The sequence below is a fragment of the Acartia tonsa genome, chromosome 4 (assembly GCF_053477335.1).
Source record: "Acartia tonsa isolate MP-2025a chromosome 4, ASM5347733v1, whole genome shotgun sequence".
In the NCBI taxonomy this organism is placed as follows: Eukaryota; Metazoa; Arthropoda; class Copepoda; order Calanoida; family Acartiidae; genus Acartia; species Acartia tonsa.
Window position 1 is genome coordinate 7,406,839 of NC_137263.1, and position 16,952 is coordinate 7,423,790.

The window sequence follows — 16,952 nt, forward strand, 5'->3', positions numbered from 1 at the left end:
ATTCTTCCTCTTTGGGTAGATCACTCGCAGAACTTCCACTCCGCCTATTTGATCTTGGCTTATATGACAAGCCCTCACTTGATCAAGATCGGCGAGGCGAGTAAATGTGTGGAACTGCAAAATTATTGCCACCGTCGCTCGGAAAAAAGGCAGAGGAATGTCCCAGATGGAGTCATAGTCGTAAACTATCTTGCGCATGATTGCTGTGAGAACACCCTTAGGAATGGGCGTGGCTTTTCTGACGGGAGCGCGTTCCGTTGCTGCTCTTCTCACTGCTCCTTCCAACAGCCGCGACACACGTTGTGAAAACTCCGAAACAGGCTGAATTATTATATATGACCATGCCTTCAAGCTTCCACAAACTTGTTTGAGAAAAGAGTAAGGCTTCCTTATATCCTCAAGATAATGGATGAAGTCCTGCAACACCCTTTCCTGGAACGTGGTTGCCGGTAGATTCCTCTTGCGCAGGTAGGCGAGGAACACCTCCACTACCTGTGAATGTACACTCGTGGTAGACTGGGCGCGGGACGACGTGTATAGTTTGGCATCTCGACTCTTTGTCGGCGATAAGTTCAGGCCTCGCGCTGCCCTCATGATTCTCAGAGCTGGCCTTTGCGAAATCCGAGCAGGAAGACCCTCTCCGACTAAAAATATAGATTAAAATTAACTATAGATCTAAGTAGAAAACGGACTTCTTACACGTTAAACGCCTCTTATGGAAAAAGTTATTCATCCAGTTGAATGCAAAGAAAAACCTGCGTCGAAACCGATCATTGTACGTTAACAAAAATTTCTTGTTTGTTGTATCATAGATCTGAGATTAAAAGCTATCAATCCTAAAGCCGAAAAAACATTTGATTCCTGTCTTGCTACCCGATTTTGTATCATATGAACAAATATACTTGCCTCTCATAGGTCTCTGTTGCCCTCTGGCCCGATAAGCTGGATCAAATCCGGCGCGACCCATTTTAAACTGATTGCCGCGGATTCCTCTAATAAAAAATCTGAAATGGGTATACAAATATGAGAAATCAAATAACAAATCTCCGAAAGACTAGTTTAATTTGTAAAAAATCAATATACACAAATATGAATCCATTCGGAATCCATTACTAAAAAAGGCCAAATATTAAAATTGTAAACCCATTTCTTGAAACAGCCACAAATATATATTAAATTTTCAAAGCGTATCACAGACTAGAATAATTTTCAGATTGCACTTTCATGGAAAGACCGTACGTTAACAAGATAGGGATGAATATAAAAATATTTATAACAAACCAAAAAGTCCAAAACAAGCAGGATTTCTCTAATAGGTATACATAATCTAATCTGCTCAAACAAACTAGCTGAATTTAGAATAATGTGTCTAAAATAAAATAAAAAATGCTTTTCATGTTCCTACGCTTTTTTGGACTTGTATGGTTATTACAGAATTCTAGATTTACAAGTCATATTAATACATAAATTAAAATAATTATATCTGCAAGGAAATGATATCATTTTATTGGGTACGAATGAAAAATATCTTTGAGTCCTACTACATCTTTCCGTCATGGCGAAAATAGAAATTAACCTCCCCTTATGATCTAATACAGTCTTATCTGTATATTTACTCAAATTTTTTCAAGGAAATATCGTGGCCCAATAAATGAAACATTTCTATTAGCTGAAAATACACAACTCAGGTCTTAATTAATAAAGCTATCATAGAAAAATTACAATTCCCTTTAAACATACAATCTGCTGCTTCTGATGTAAAAAAGGTCTTAAACACAAAAATTCTTTTTATGAAAGACTTAAATTTTCCAGCTTCAATAAACTGCGACCAAAAACAAGCAGACTGCCAAAAGGGAATAACAAAAACGATAGTGGCGGACGGTATACTCAAAATCTTATGTAATGCTGGAACTATAACTTTAACTGGAGGACATAAGTACATGACACGCTTATTATCCAATTCTTGTATAAAAAAGTCAGTGCCTAATGCCGTTTTATCCGGCAACTTTGAATAAAACGCCGAACATTTTGTATTGGCCGCGCTGGCCATGAGATCGATTTCCGGCATAACTACAAATTTTTCACATATTAGATTATAATCCTCGAGGGCTACCGACCACTCGTCGGTGTTACTTACTTTGGATCCCTCGTCAGCGATTTTTAGCAGCAGCGTGCTCCTCCTTTGCCATACTGGCAGAAGAATAATGTTAAATTGTAGCTGAACTAACTTTATATTTATCACATGGCGCTGCAGAATTTCCACTCTAGAGCCACGGTTCAAAATACTAACTAAACCGCGATTGTCCGTACACCAAACCACTGTTTTGTGTCTATTTTGCTGGAGAAAGGACTCCTGTTCAAACATTTTCACAACTGCCAACAACTCTCGCAGCGTGCTAGACTGCTGCATTTCGTCGTATTCAAATGGAAACTCTTTAATGAAACGAAGTTGCTCCGCTTCAAATACATAAGCTCTGGATTCGCTTGAATCAGAGACCATGATGGACTCTATCTGTGTGATGTCTAAAGGATCTACAGCTTCCAGCAAAACTGCCTGCTTCGCAGGTTGGATAATGTTGATGACAACATTACACTTGTTGACAGGTTGTCCGTTGAAACTGAAATAAAAACAAAGAATATTTAAGTGTATATTCATATTTAACTAAACGTCAAAATGCAACCGAAATTAAACAAAACATTCGTAAAATGCCAGGGGAAAAATAAGCATAAAAATCTTAAAAATGTTTCGAAAACTAAAAACTCGAATGTACACACCTTATTAGATAAACCTTCAACATTTCGAATTCTTGTAACATTCTATCGTTTATAGCTAAAGACCCGGACCATCCATGCTCCTGAACAGTCAATCCGAGTGTCTGCTGGCATGCTCTAGTCACCACTCTCATTATACTCCCATGAGAATGGAGAAGGTGACAACATACGCCAAGGATATGCGCTAATTCTTTGGCGTATATTACGCCAACCTTGTCAGCCTTTGAAATGGCAGCGTTAATGTCATTTGTGAGAATTATTATCTTCATTAGGGGAGCACTGATTCTCATAGAAATTGAGTCTAAATTAAAGCCCAGGTAACACAAAGAAGTAGTAGGCCCGACACATTTCGATAAGTTTAATGTCCAGCCTGTGCTTTCGAACACAAATTTTATGAACTTAAGGCTGGCCAATCCTTTAATTTTAGACAAGGCTGAATTGAACGAGTCATCAACAAACGTTGACAAGTCTATGCCTCGAGCGTGGCAGAATCTTCGTATGGGGACTATCAGAGAATTCATTATGTATGTGGCTGGTCCTGACAAAAAATATTGCATTCTTATGGATCAAATTTTAAAAAATATGTACAATTTAAATTCGACGCTCGATCATTTCTTAAGAAAAACACTACCAAAACGTAAAAAACAAAAACTATACACTCGTTTTTTGGTTTTTGGTATGCATAAGGTTGTCAAATACAGTTCATATTGTACTCATTAAGACAATAGGCATCGCTATCCTTAGGCGTGTTAACGCTTGCGCATCGAAATAATGCCATTGATTGAATTAGGAAATAAAACAAAAACTAACCTGTGCCGAATGGCAGTGTTAAAAACTCATAGAACTCCCGCGTGCCAGAGGCGTTGACAACCGCGAAGCCGAATAAACCACGGAACTCTGGATGTAATGCCAAATGGCAATACATCGCTGAGATGTCCAACACGGACATCCAGCAGCCGGGCGTGACTCTGGGAAGAACCATGGAAATATCCTCCATTTTCATAGAAACTTGTCTTAAACAGTCGTTCAGTGTACGTGACAAATCTAAACACTGACGTAATTTCACGTTACCCTCACTATCCAACTTTGACGCCACCGTCAAAGGGTTGACAAAATATGGTTTATAATCGACTTTCCTAACAATGTTCTCCTTAACCCATTTGTCTGTCTTTGCCTGAACGAATTGAATGTTTTGCAACGCGCTCATGTTGTTCCTAAGGTCTGTCGCCTCAGGAAGAGGAGTAACTATGTCCGGTTTATAACCGTCTCTTAATAATTCTAAAACGGAATCACTGGCGTTTAAAATCTGTTTATAAAATAACTGGGCCTTTGGATCATGGATCCCTCCTGCAACTGGACCGAAACCCAGATCTTGCAACCGGTCAATTTCTTTGTCAATAAAAGCCGCAAATTCTTGGTCAGATATGTCACTTAAAGAACTTACGACTAAGTCACTGGTAACAATTTTAACAGAAGTATTGTCGTCGATTTCAATGTTACCGTTGGAGTTAAAGTCAATAGTTTTTGTGTCAGGTAAATTATCGTTATCGAGTGGAGCGATAACATCGTCAATGAGGAGTTCCTCGGCTTTGGTAGATGGAAGTATCGCTATGGCCGGGGAACTCGAAGCCTCGCTTCAATCCTTCTTCTTAGGAGCTGTGCACTGGGAGGCTCTATGGCCTTGTTTCTGGCTGAAAATATAATTATCATTAAACCGGCTGAGTTTAACAACTAAAAAACTCTGTGCTAAATAGTAAGTTAAATTGCGAATATATATATATTTTTTAAAAAACTAAACTATGTATTTTTCGAAAAGAAAAAACTTCTTTGATTATCTATTGGCATATCCATTGATTGCCCGCGCAAAATCGAGATCCAATTATCATTACAACACATTCAAACTGGCAGCAAAAAAGATATGTTAAAAAATTTAAACGCTTACCAATTGTGGCACGTGCCAGTGAAACGTTTCGCAGATGGCCTGGCCTCTCGCTCTCTGTCCCGTCTGCGCTTCTCACTTTCTTCATGCTCCTTGCGCAAAGTATTTAATCTGGTGAGCCTCTCACCCTGCAGAACTTCACGATTATCGTTGCAGGCAAACTTGACAACCACCGAGGGGCTGTTTGTAAACGTCAAGCTCATGTAGAGACTCATGAACTTGAGCAGCTCGATGGCCATAAGCGAGAACTCCATACTGCGATGGACGGTGGCGTGGGCCTCAGGGGGCAAATACAAATTGTAAAGCTCGCGAACTGCATCCTAAATTATAGTTTAAAATCGTAACAAATTCTTATAACACTTAAACGGTACTTAAATCAAATATGGTGGTATACCACAACAACCTCAAATATTACATTGTTTAGATAAACCGCTCTAGTGCTTATTAAGATCTATAGTATTAAAGATAACCACAAGTCCACTGCCATATAACTTGTGAAATCAAAAAATTATTCGAAAAAACTGTAAAAAAGGAGATAAGACTAGAACTGTGAACGATATTCTTTGTCGAATAGTTGTAATAATGTTACCTCGATATAATTCTGAACAGACAATAGATCGAGGCCAGTCTTCTGCATCAACCTCAAATAACTGGAGTCACGGCAATTCTGCGCATTGACCTCAGTTATTTTTCCCAGTCTGGTTTGTTGCGTAACAGCATAATGTACTAGGCAGAAACCGGGCGGCTTCGTTTTTGTAGGCACGCCTGCGACAAGTCTTCTGCTTGGTAACGCGACCATCTGCCAACCTTGGGGAAATGGCGTAGCCTGTTGAAAATTGGCTGCTTGAGGCGCTTGCATGCCAGCCCTCTGCTGCTGTTGAACTTGCTGTTGCTGAACACCGCCAACACCATTGCTGGTCGATGGTTGGGAAGTACTGGTGCTCTGCTGGTTTTTCTGATTTCTGTCGCTGACTAGCATGCGAATCACGTCGATAAGAGCACTGTTTGGTACCTGACCCGAATTATCGACAGATAAGGGCCTGTCAGCCGCTGATCCTCGGTCATGACATGTACCGCGTGGAGGCATGACAGACTGAGCTGATTTTGTCGGCACTCTGGGTAGTTCCTCCGACCTATGGCGTATGCGTTCGCCGTTTTGCTGCGGTTGTGGCCTAGCTGCCGCGCCTCCTGCCATATATGGTGCCGCATTTATGTTAACATTACTAAAATTCATTGCCTGATTCTGAGATGGATAATGAACTGGGCCAGGCCGACACTGTGGTAGATGCTGAGGGTGATGCTGTGCTACTCTATTAACATGATCATGTTGACCATATCTGGCCCTTTCTTGTTGAATGTACGATTGAGGTGCTGGAATGAGAGGTGTGGAAGCACGAAACGGTCTGGCTCCCATTGGTGCATCATCACCTAGCATGGCCAACAATTCCGCTGGATCTCTTCCGTTTCCATCATTCATTCGATCCGCCTCCGCAATTTCATCCATCATAGGAGCTGGTTGTGATTCATGGAACTGCGCATGAGCGGCGTCAATCTGATCCTCTTGATCATGGACACTTTCGTCACTATCAACGGCAGGATCATCATCTACGTCCGCTGCTAAAAATTAAAAAGCTATTTCCATTATCGATTTTCATTTATACATTGCAAATGCTATTTTGAATGGTTAAAACTAAACAAAACATGTCCAAAATGAGAAAACTATGAATGTAGTCGACAGATTTGCAATTCAGCTAACGTAAATTTATATATTACTGTGCCTTAAACAAGTGTATGCACGAGTCGAATAAAATTTTTTTTTTTTTTTTTAAAAAACAAGCATTGATGTAACGTATATAACCATAGGTCTATATCAAGATACGTGATTACAAGAAAAACTCTATACTTAATAGCCAATAATCTGTTAATTAAAATAATACCTGGAGATACAGGTTCGAAACCGTTTTCATCCTCAAATGCCGGCAATTCTTGGGCTATGTCACCCAAATGTGGCAGCTGCATCTCATCCTCACCGTCGGCCATCTTATGTGTGAATATGCGCCGTACGAGATAGAAACAAAGGCTTATGATAAAAAATCTGAAAAATTTTATATAATATAAGTCAAAAATCTAGAATGAACTCATATAAAATAAACAACGCATTATGAATGAAAAACTATTATTTAAAGGAATTAAATCGAATCGACATTAAAAATAACCCCTATAAAAATTTTTAGGTTAAGTCTTATAACATAAAATTTGAAATTTGAATCATAAAACTATCTATTATTGCCCTATCAAAAACCACGTGCATAAAAAACCGACGAATTATGAAAAGGAAAAAATATATAAAGAAAATGCTATAAAATTAAAACATACTGATGAAAAAATTTAAGGGAGTGGGAGGGAGGGAAAAATAAATTTTTAGAAAAAACTTAAACGATTAATATCACAAGCGACTTTGTAGCATAAATCTATGTTTCAACTATCCTTTATTCTTTATTCTTTCACTTTTGTATTTAGATGTTGTTCGTTCAATGGTCAGATAAAGAATGAAGTAAAACAGCGAGCTTTCTCTCGGCCCCTGTAGTCCGAGTGTAAGTGTGTGTGTGCGTGTGTGTGTGTATGACTACTTGCTTTCGCGCTCAGCTTGACAACAACCACCCCTCGTGGTTTTAATCTAAACTTGTACCGTTCCGTCTCACAATCTGCCTACCGCAATTGAGAAACTTATCTGGCCTGTACCGCCATACGTAGAGTCCTCCTCTACTACCACTCAGTTAAGAGTATATAAACGTGCCTATACATCATTGTCGGCCCCTGCCGCTTCATATAGCCTGTATATCATTTATAATGCACGAATACGCCGCAAGAGGTACTCCCTCTATACTACGTCTCTCTACCGCCATCTAACGGCCGTAGCTGACAACTAAGGTTAATTTAATTTTTTCTGTCTGCTAACTCTCCAGGCTTTCTATATCAGCCCTTTTACTTTTAATTCAATACTACGAGCGAATTTTTTCACATAATTCGCTTAAGATCTCTCAAACTGTGTCACTTTAGACTTCTCATATTAACTTTTTATCCTTGTCTTTCCACGTTTCATTCCGAACGACCTGGGCCGCTTGCCAAAATGCTCCTAGAGACACGTTTAATGTATTTTTTGAAATTCCACCATATTGCACAACAAATACCAATTTTCTTTTTCGTTTTGAATACTTCAATGAAAACCTCACATTATTATTTCATAGCTTGAATTCCAGAAAAATCCGTTTGGAACGTGTACCTACTCAATTTTGTCATATTGTCCGAAGCTCGATCGAAATAAAACGCGGAAAGACTCGGAACGAGTAAATCTGTTCCATCTAAAGTAACCCAGAAGTTTCGAGAATGGTAAATTTAAAGGATTTATAGGAACAGAATAAGTTCTTTGTCTTATGTGCTTCATTCGAATCGTTTAACAAATTTTCGTTCATCAATCTTAAATAAGCACATTTTCGATAGAAAATTTTCGATAAAAATTCACAGTTGAACGCTTATTCGTACAATTGAAACGTTCGTTTGTCGATTTTTTACGAAAACGTGCTTAATTTTGAATCTTAGGTAATTCTGATTTACATACCACTATCTAAACTGAAATATTTTATCCTTATAAAAAACCATTCTCGAAACTTAAATCTACTTTCTCATTTAAAAGGATTAATTCACTTTACATATACAATTAATATTATCGTTTCATAAAGGATTGCGAAACTAATGCTACAAAAAATAAATTTTTAGAAAAAACTTAAACGATTAATATCACAAGCGACTTTGTAGCATAAATCTATGTTTCAACTATCCTTTATTCTTTATTCTTTCACTTTTGTATTTAGATGTTGTTCGTTCAATGGTCAGATAAAGAATGAAGTAAAACAGCGAGCTTTCTCTCGGCCCCTGTAGTCCGAGTGTAAGTGTGTGTGTGCGTGTGTGTGTGTATGACTACTTGCTTTCGCGCTCAGCTTGACAACAACCACCCCTCGTGGTTTTAATCTAAACTTGTACCGTTCCGTCTCACAATCTGCCTACCGCAATTGAGAAACTTATCTGGCCTGTACCGCCATACGTAGAGTCCTCCTCTACTACCACTCAGTTAAGAGTATATAAACGTGCCTATACATCATTGTCGGCCCCTGCCGCTTCATATAGCCTGTATATCATTTATAATGCACGAATACGCCGCAAGAGGTACTCCCTCTATACTACGTCTCTCTACCGCCATCTAACGGCCGTAGCTGACAACTAAGGTTAATTTAATTTTTTCTGTCTGCTAACTCTCCAGGCTTTCTATATCAGCCCTTTTACTTTTAATTCAATACTACGAGCGAATTTTTTCACATAATTCGCTTAAGATCTCTCAAACTGTGTCACTTTAGACTTCTCATATTAACTTTTTATCCTTGTCTTTCCACGTTTCATTCCGAACGACCTGGGCCGCTTGCCAAAATGCTCCTAGAGACACGTTTAATGTATTTTTTGAAATTCCACCATATTGCACAACAAATACCAAATTTGAGAAATTGAGATGTATTATTATTATATTTTTTTTTATTTATTGTCCCAGTAAGTACCTAGAGAATTGATGTAGACTTCCTAACTATTTTTTGTTTCTCGTAGATTTAAATAAAACTATTAATTTTCGTTACAATATTGACGTCATAATAATAAAATAGAAATCCAATTTAAGGACCTGTTCTATTTAATTTTTTTATTTAATTAGCTTTCCATACTTTTCTCCTCTCATTATTGAACAATACTTTTGCATATTAAAGTCTTTATTGTAGTTATTAGTACCTATTTTCTAAAGGCAGCAGTTTGATGATGCTTAAGAATTGAACATTTTATTTTTATATCTACTTAAAAATATACCATATCATAAGAATCCCTTAATATTAGAAGTTAGTATGAGGTTTACGTCGCAGCAAAAGATCTCTTAAACTTTTATCGTAGATTGTATAGGTGTTTTATATTAATACATCTTGAGATGGTTGTATGCTATGATACTTATCTCCCACGTCTTGGAAGCGCAGCCCTTAAAGTTAATTGTACGTAGGTCGGAGCTCAACTTAAAGTTGCAAATCTTTCTAAGTATGGAACAGTAGTTCGTAGATTTTTAAAAAATAATTGATCTTATGATATTTATGCTTAATAGGGAAACTTCATGAGAAAAGTTCGAGCATAGAGATTAGAAATGGGCTTTTGTTTTCTGGAATTTAACATGCATGTTATATTTGCTATTTTTATTATAGATAATATTGTTTACTTTATATTGATATATTTGTCTTTTGTTTATTTAGTGTCAACAATGTGTAAACATATTATGTGTTTAGATATTACATGTAAAAAGCTTTACAATTATTTGATTATTATCTATCTACATTATGCAAAGTACTTATTGCCTAGGTGATGGTGGGGAAGGCCAGAAAATAGCATTAAAACACCAAAACATATGTAAAGCTTCCCTGAAAAGTTTAACCCATTTGGGCCAGTTATTTTAGAAAACTTAAGCTTACCACTTATTAATATGTAGGATAGATAACATTAACAACAGTTTATATTCTTCGAGATTGAAAATACGCGAATTTGTTTTCCTCAAAAAAAATTTGTACTTTAATTCTATAACCCTACCTATAGTGCTTATTCCTTAATCAAACTAAGATTAAAAACCAAATTATGAAATATTTTTAACTGTTGAACTTTAAACACCACTTTACTTTTTTTTCATTCTAAAAACTTGTATCTATCCCATGCAGGGAACCTTACTAGACCTTTCTTAACATTGTTTAAACTATCGTAAAAGAATGCTCAATTATGTTTTTTTTTACAAAATTTATATAATGCAAATATTTAACAACTAGATGATGGTAATTGAATTTGTTGTTCAGATGAAAATGTAGAATGCATAATATATGTCTGCAGTCTCTCTCTTGGGATCAGCAGTATCCATTTTTAAGTTATAATCTATATCATCAAAATGGTCAACCTACAAGGATTTTTTCAGGTTAATTAAGCGTTGTTATCTCTGATTTGTTTTATTTTTAGATTTTATTTATAAACTATTTGGTTTTACTTTTAGATTTTATTTATTAACATTTAGCTATACTTTTGTAATTGTAAAATACAAAAGTTTAGTGTTTATTTCTTTTTTAAAAATGCCAGTTATTTCAAATTCACATATGATAATCAGACCTTACATATGATGTAAATAACATAAATTGTTGCAGGAATTCAACGCCAGTAAATTTGTGGTGTTCAGTGCCTTATTGGCCTTCTCCTTACTCTACACATTGAAACTTGACGGTGAGATTAATGTGTCTTACTGGACTGTCTTCTTGCCATTATGGATCTGGAAGGGAATAGCAAGTAAGTATCATCTGAAAGATCTTTTAAACCTCATTTTTTTAAAGTATTTTTATTGATAACTAACACACACACACACAATGAATTGTATGTCTGCTTATGTGTGTTTTTCGAAAGATATTTTGAATTGTTAAAGAAGTAACAAATGCATAATACACCGCTTCCTTCCTTTTCTGGAAATCCCCAAAATGTTTAGGGTGATAAAACTTACTCTACTAAAGGACTTTTATTTCAGTTTTAGGAGCTTTAGTTGGTTCATATGTATGGTGGCGTCGTCCCCATGCAAGAGTTAACACAGAAGAATACATTCAGTACAAAGCCATGCTCATCTCTCTAGCTGTACACTTACTCCTTCTCATGTTTGAGCTTCTAGTCGCTGACAACCTTGAGTCACACAGACACCAGTGGATTTTGGTATGTTCATTTTCTTCTTACCTACAATTGAGAAAATAAAAATCTGTTCTATATTGAAACTGATTAATTTTGGAACTGCGATTATTAGGATGAGATTAGCCAGCTGTAGAGTGTAGATATTTTTAGAAAAAAATTTTGAAAGAATAAGTTAGGTACCTTTTTCCAAATCTAATTGTATTAAAATGTGTTTTTTAGGTTTTTATTCCACTTGTGTTTTTGAGCATAATTTCTGTTGGAATTTGTGTATGGAGTGTCCGCCATGATAGATCATTTCAACTTGAGCTTTTCTGTGCGGTCAACAGCCTTCAGTTTATATTTCTAGCTCTAAAATTAGACCAGTAAGTTTTTTTTTCTTGAAATGCACGTATTTAACATAACATTATGCAAGTCAAAACTGAAAAACGAGACAAATAATATTTATTTTTTTGTTTGATTATTGTTGTGATTTGAATCCTGAAGAAAATAATCATAGCTTAAACTTTTGACTACATACATAAAAGGAAATTCCAAATTCATAAAGTTTATTTCATTATGAAAACTCTGAAAAACTTCATAGACTAGATACCATCTACAACTATTTTAGTCTTTTGAGATGGTCCTGGGAGGTGACCTTTATACCCTTGTGGATAGTGCTGTGCGTGTCCTTGATAGGTGTTCTCTACACCATAATATTTGCTGGTATCCTCCTGCGCATGCCGGATGTTAATTCAGATCAGAGAAGATCATCCACTAATTCAGCTTTAGGTAACTGATTATATTTGTTGCTATATGCCTTTTTAAATCGAAGAATTATGTATTGAGTGGACAAAGTATGTTATGCAGTAAATTGTAATATTCCATGGGAATTTTCCAACAACATTTCAGTTTCAGTTCAAATAAAAAATAAGCATTCCAAGCCAAAATTATAGAGGCATTATGTTATCTTAAAAAGGGTAGGCTGTAATAAAGAAATATGTATAGTTTCATGTATTTAATGTTTTGTCCTAGGAAGAAGGGACTACAAATGATAACGGCGGTTAGTAATAGTACTTTATTTTCACTGTCCATCCCTTAAGATCCCTGGTTTTTTCCCTAATGTCCTTGATGGAAGTCTCTAGATTTAAAATGAATTTCAAAATTAAATTATTTGTGTAGGTTATAGCTTCCTTGTGGTGCCTTTGCTGGTTTTCTTGGTGCTGTTGACAAACAAGTTGGATAACACTATCCAGATCACCTACTTTGCTGCAGCTTCCCCACTCTTCCTTACATTCTTCACAGTCATAATCACCTCCTTTGGCTCCCGAGGAGGTAAATTAATGATAGTTGTACTAACTTATGTGCCACAATTTAAGTATAGAGTAGCTATTTTTTTATATTTTATAACTTTATGACTAATTGGCCTGTAATTAGGAGTATAACTTTTCATAATCCCCGCTCAATTAAGAAATTAAAAATTAGAATAATACTATGTACCTAGAAACTTTGTTACTTAATATTATAGTAGGAGATTTAAAAATACTTAGAAACGTACAGATCCTTATTATAGAGAATCCTCGAATTTGATTTTCCTTATTTAAAACTATTTTTTTATTACTACAAGACTCATTGTACGTAATCATATCAGGGTTGATAATCTAACTAATATGTTTCGATTTTTAGTAGTATGACATTTATATATTATTTAAGGAAACCAATACTGGTTTGGACTGAGGAAACCACCTTGCCAGTTTCTCTTCTCCGTGTGCCCGTGTCTACAATTGTTTGGAAATGTCTCGTACAGCCTGTACAACAATAATAACAATAACTCCAGCAACAACAACAACGCTTCAAGTACAAACAGTAGGGGAGGTGTTGAGGGGGAGCTTGAACAATATGACCGCCAGAATAGATCTCATTCAGGTAGATATTAATACAAGTGACCTTATATTTCAAATTAAGTAACTGAAATGTTATTAATTTCATAATATTTTATTAATACCTATCCAAAACAAAAGACTAGGATATTAGAAGAGAAATACAGTGCGAGTCAAATAAAACTGAGTTTTTCGATTTTCAGAAACAACCAGAAGGAATACAGAAAAAAAATAATTATATGTCCTTGTTCTCAGTACAAAAGCACATCAAACTTGTAAAGGTGTTTTTCATTATCTCTATAAATGCGGCCTCTATGATAGGTGTATGGTGTCAAAAAATGCCTTGTGTGAAAAATGTTGATCAAGAAAAAATTAAAATAACTCATCTATTTTGTATAAAAAAAATCGTAGAATTTCAATATTAATTTAGTAGGGTCTAAGAAAAGTACCTAAATGAGTTTTAAAGGTGAAATGCTTTTTGGCTCCTCACATGAGCATTTTTAGAATACTGCAATTTGTAATTTTTTCACATTTCTTGATTGTGATGCGTTTTTTTAGTAAAAGAATTTTCTTTAATAACGTAGCTTATAGTATAAAGAAAATAAAACCTTTTTAAAGACAAAAAAGTTATTGAAGTTTGAATTTATTTTATAAAAATGCCTTTTTTAAATATTACCCTATTTTGTTATTATGACGGAATATAGATATATAAGCATAATTTGTCAAAAGGGGCGGGGATTTTGAAGTTTAAATCAGGTCATCATCTGATAATCTGATTTATACTGTAAAAATATTAATTGAATAAATTGTATTTTTAAGATGCTAAATATTTAGAATCTGTTGAATAAAAACTTGAATGAATAAAGAATATGTTTGGTCATCTGTTTAGAATGGCAGAAATATTTTATTAGAAAGAAATCTACTTAAAAAAACACAAAATAATAGACGAAAAAGTCATCAAACACACTTTTTGAAATCTTTATGCTTTAAAAAGCGCCGTTGTTTTCAGAAATATTCAAAAAACACCTTTTCTAAGTTTAATGTATTTTTTTTTGTAGAGAACAAGAACCTATAATTGTTTTTTCCATATTCCTATTGGTTGTATCAGAAAACTCAGTTTTTCTGACTCACCCTGTATATTAAAGTACACTAGGTAGTAGATATTAAAACAAGAACACTTATGTTCATAAGTAGTAGAAAACTACGGACGTAGGGAATTTAGAGAAGCTACAATAATAAAAGCGGTGAAATTGAGGCCTAGCTGATGATAAAAAGTTGCATAAATCACAAAATAATGAATCATTTTATAAACCTTTTAAACAAAAGGAAAGTATGTCTATTAATAGGTACAATGGACTGGAATCAAAAACTGATTAAGTATGGATAATTAATTAACTTTATTTACCTTTGTATATTTGATATTATAGGAAAGAAAAAGAAAAGAATAGAGGAGACACTCGCCCCAGCCATAACTCTAGAAATGCCGGACTGAACATGTTCATTAGAAAACTAGACAAAATAATGTATAATATGATAAAAAAAAATTAAACACTAAATGTTTGTACTATATATTTGCACCATTTATTAGAAACAAATTTATATTGTTAAAAAGATGTAGGGTAGATCTGAGTAAATACAGACTTGGGACAAATAACAGCAGTCTACTCTTATAAGTTAAATATAAGTAAGTCCCACTCATTGATAGTTCCTTATTAGGACAAAACCATCCTAGTATATGTAATTGTATGCTGAAAATTAATATAAACAAAACTTGCCATGATCTACCCTATGCTTAAAATAAAGTTCAATTTTAGTCTCAAATTTTTATCTTTAGTTTATGATTGTAGTTTTTAATTGCCTTAATTACAACGCTAAACCTTTTGTTTGGGTGGCAAACAAATCTGAAGACTCAACAATGAGATTATGATATTTCTTCAAACACCCTATTATTGTTCTAAGTATGTCGACATAAATCAAAATTTTGCATCTAAATGCATTTGCTTTAGTTTAATTATTAGATAAATAGCAATGCATTTTAGTCTGTTGTCATTTTTAATTCCTTCTGCTTTATATTGTTGAACTCAAGTACAGTGTTTAGTTTGATTCATGTAAAAAACTATTTTAGTTTATTGTAATAATAGTAAATAATTATTTTTCTTTCGTTTTGTTATTTTATCTTACAACTAAAACTAAAAATGTATTCCCAGAAATTATAACTTAAGTTTTCATCCTTACAGTTTTGTTTTAATGTTTAAATTTGCACTCAAGATATCAAGTGATCTAAAACCTTCCTGCAGTGATGTCAAGTAATAAATTTGATGTTATTTCAACAAAAATAGTTATTGAATTTTTAATTTTACTTCAAGAACCGTGATAGAAAGTGTTTACATTTTTTCGTTCTTTAAACTTAAATTATTTGAAATAAATCTAATATATTCAAACACAAAATGTTTGACACCACTGCATTATGTATATAGCTCGCTGTCGTGCATAGTCCCCTTATAGTATGTAAACAATATTATTTATTGATTTTACTCCTTAATCATGGTTTAAAATAAGATTGCATAAGGTGTTATATATATTTTGTTTACCAAGTTCTGGTTCTTCATTGTTTTCTTGAACTTACTGTTCATTGTTTTTTTATTTATGATAAACATTGCTTATTGTTGCGACATAATTAATATTCAAAATTCAGAGAAAAACGATTACTTAACAAAAAAATAATTTGTTTTTTATTCTTAATAAGAAGAAACTTTAATTTAAAAATTTTAGTCTTATGTAGATTATTTTAATTGTGAAATATACTCAATAAATTTTATACTTAAAGTTATTTAGGAATAAAAAATATAAGATATTTGTGTTTAGGATACTATTAGGGAAATAATAAATACAGATTTAAATTCTGTAAGAATTGTCAGATTCCCTTTTTTATACTTCCTCAATTACTCTTATGTTTTAATTCCCTGTATTTAAAAGGGGGGGGGGGGGCGAAAGTGACACTTTTTGAAACCAAAACTAAAAGTCAAAGGAACTCAACTAAAAAAAGAGTTACAGGTCTGAGATTTTGCATGGCAGTTGCTTTATAGAGGTACAATATGGAACTGTGAAGAAACGGCGGCGCAACCGCCGAAAACCGCCGAGAAAAGGCAAAAAAAATTTCGGCGGGAAACGGCGGTTTTCGGCGGTTGCGCCGCTGTTTCTTCACAGTTCCATATTGTACCCCTATAAAGCAACTGCCATGCAAAATCTCAGACCTTTAACTCTTTTTTTAGTTGAGTTCCTTTGTTGACTTTTAGTTTTGGTTTCAAAAAGTGTCACTTTCGCCCCCCCCCCCCCTTTAAGTTTAATTTTTATGCAAAACTTTATCAATGCCTTAAATGTCAATGATTTTAGTAAAATATTGTATCATTGTATGTTAATGTAGAAAAAAATGTTGTAAAATGTAATATTCTAGTAAATACTGGGCTTAATTAATTTTTTTAAAGCAAAGATTTTAGTTTTAGAAATGATCTCAATTATAAATATTTTAAGAACTCAAATTAAAAACATTAAGAAAATGTTTTTCAAAAACTTTATATCCAAAAAAAATTTACATGAAA

The 16,952-nt window shown here is 34.3% G+C and overlaps 3 protein-coding genes across 4 annotated transcripts; 1 reads left to right on the forward strand and 2 right to left on the reverse strand.

Moving 5' to 3' along the window:
- Positions 1-1,087: 1,087 nt before the first annotated feature.
- On the reverse strand, positions 1,088-3,979 carry LOC145315863 (uncharacterized). Its single transcript, XM_080155992.1, has 2 exons — positions 3,583-3,979; positions 1,088-2,618 (listed from the first exon to the last, which is right to left on the reverse strand). The coding sequence occupies exons 1-2, from the start codon at positions 3,977-3,979 to the stop codon at positions 2,533-2,535; spliced, it is 483 nt and encodes a 160-aa protein (XP_080012118.1). The 3' UTR covers positions 1,088-2,532.
- Positions 3,980-4,332: 353 nt separating this feature from the next.
- Positions 4,333-7,902, reverse strand: LOC145315862 (uncharacterized). Its single transcript, XM_080155991.1, has 4 exons — positions 6,649-7,902; positions 5,301-6,328; positions 4,715-5,031; positions 4,333-4,463 (listed from the first exon to the last, which is right to left on the reverse strand). Exons 1-4 carry the CDS (start codon positions 6,749-6,751, stop codon positions 4,409-4,411), a joined length of 1,503 nt encoding a protein of 500 aa, XP_080012117.1. The 5' UTR covers positions 6,752-7,902; the 3' UTR covers positions 4,333-4,408.
- A 2,730-nt stretch (positions 7,903-10,632) lies between these two features.
- Positions 10,633-15,801, forward strand: LOC145315864 (transmembrane protein 185B). 2 transcript variants are annotated; one of them, XR_013878166.1, is made up of 9 exons: positions 10,633-10,748; positions 10,972-11,110; positions 11,343-11,521; positions 11,717-11,859; positions 12,105-12,265; positions 12,656-12,808; positions 13,187-13,399; positions 14,781-14,967; positions 15,157-15,801. XR_013878166.1 is itself a non-coding variant. In XM_080155994.1 (8 exons), exons 1-8 carry the CDS (start codon positions 10,722-10,724, stop codon positions 14,843-14,845), a joined length of 1,080 nt encoding a protein of 359 aa, XP_080012120.1. In that variant the 5' UTR covers positions 10,633-10,721; the 3' UTR covers positions 14,846-15,801. The 2 variants fall into 2 exon arrangements, 1 of the variants encoding a protein (XP_080012120.1); XM_080155994.1 differs by having other exon boundaries at positions 14,781-15,801.
- The last annotated feature ends 1,151 nt before the right edge of the window (positions 15,802-16,952 follow it).

Excerpts from the sequence above, each read along its gene's own strand:
- LOC145315864 (XM_080155994.1), top strand. The coding sequence starts at position 10,722 with ATGGTCAACCTACAAGGATTTTTTCAG. Across the intron at positions 11,860-12,104 it reads CTAGCTCTAAAATTAGACCA|TCTTTTGAGATGGTCCTGGG; the intron begins GTAAGTTTTTTT and ends CAACTATTTTAG. Across the intron at positions 13,400-14,780 it reads CCAGAATAGATCTCATTCAG|GAAAGAAAAAGAAAAGAATA; the intron begins GTAGATATTAAT and ends TTGATATTATAG.
- LOC145315863 (XM_080155992.1), bottom strand. The coding sequence starts at position 3,979 with ATGAGCGCGTTGCAAAACATTCAATTCGTTCAGGCAAAGACAGACAAA. Across the intron at positions 2,619-3,582 it reads AACACTGCCATTCGGCACAG|TTTCAACGGACAACCTGTCA; the intron begins GTTAGTTTTTGT and ends TTTTTATTTCAG.
- LOC145315862 (XM_080155991.1), bottom strand. The coding sequence starts at position 6,751 with ATGGCCGACGGTGAGGATGAGATGCAGCTGCCACATTTGGGTGACATA. Across the intron at positions 6,329-6,648 it reads TTTCGAACCTGTATCTCCAG|CAGCGGACGTAGATGATGAT; the intron begins GTATTATTTTAA and ends TTTAATTTTTAG. Across the intron at positions 4,464-4,714 it reads ACTGGCACGTGCCACAATTG|CCAGAAACAAGGCCATAGAG; the intron begins GTAAGCGTTTAA and ends TTATATTTTCAG.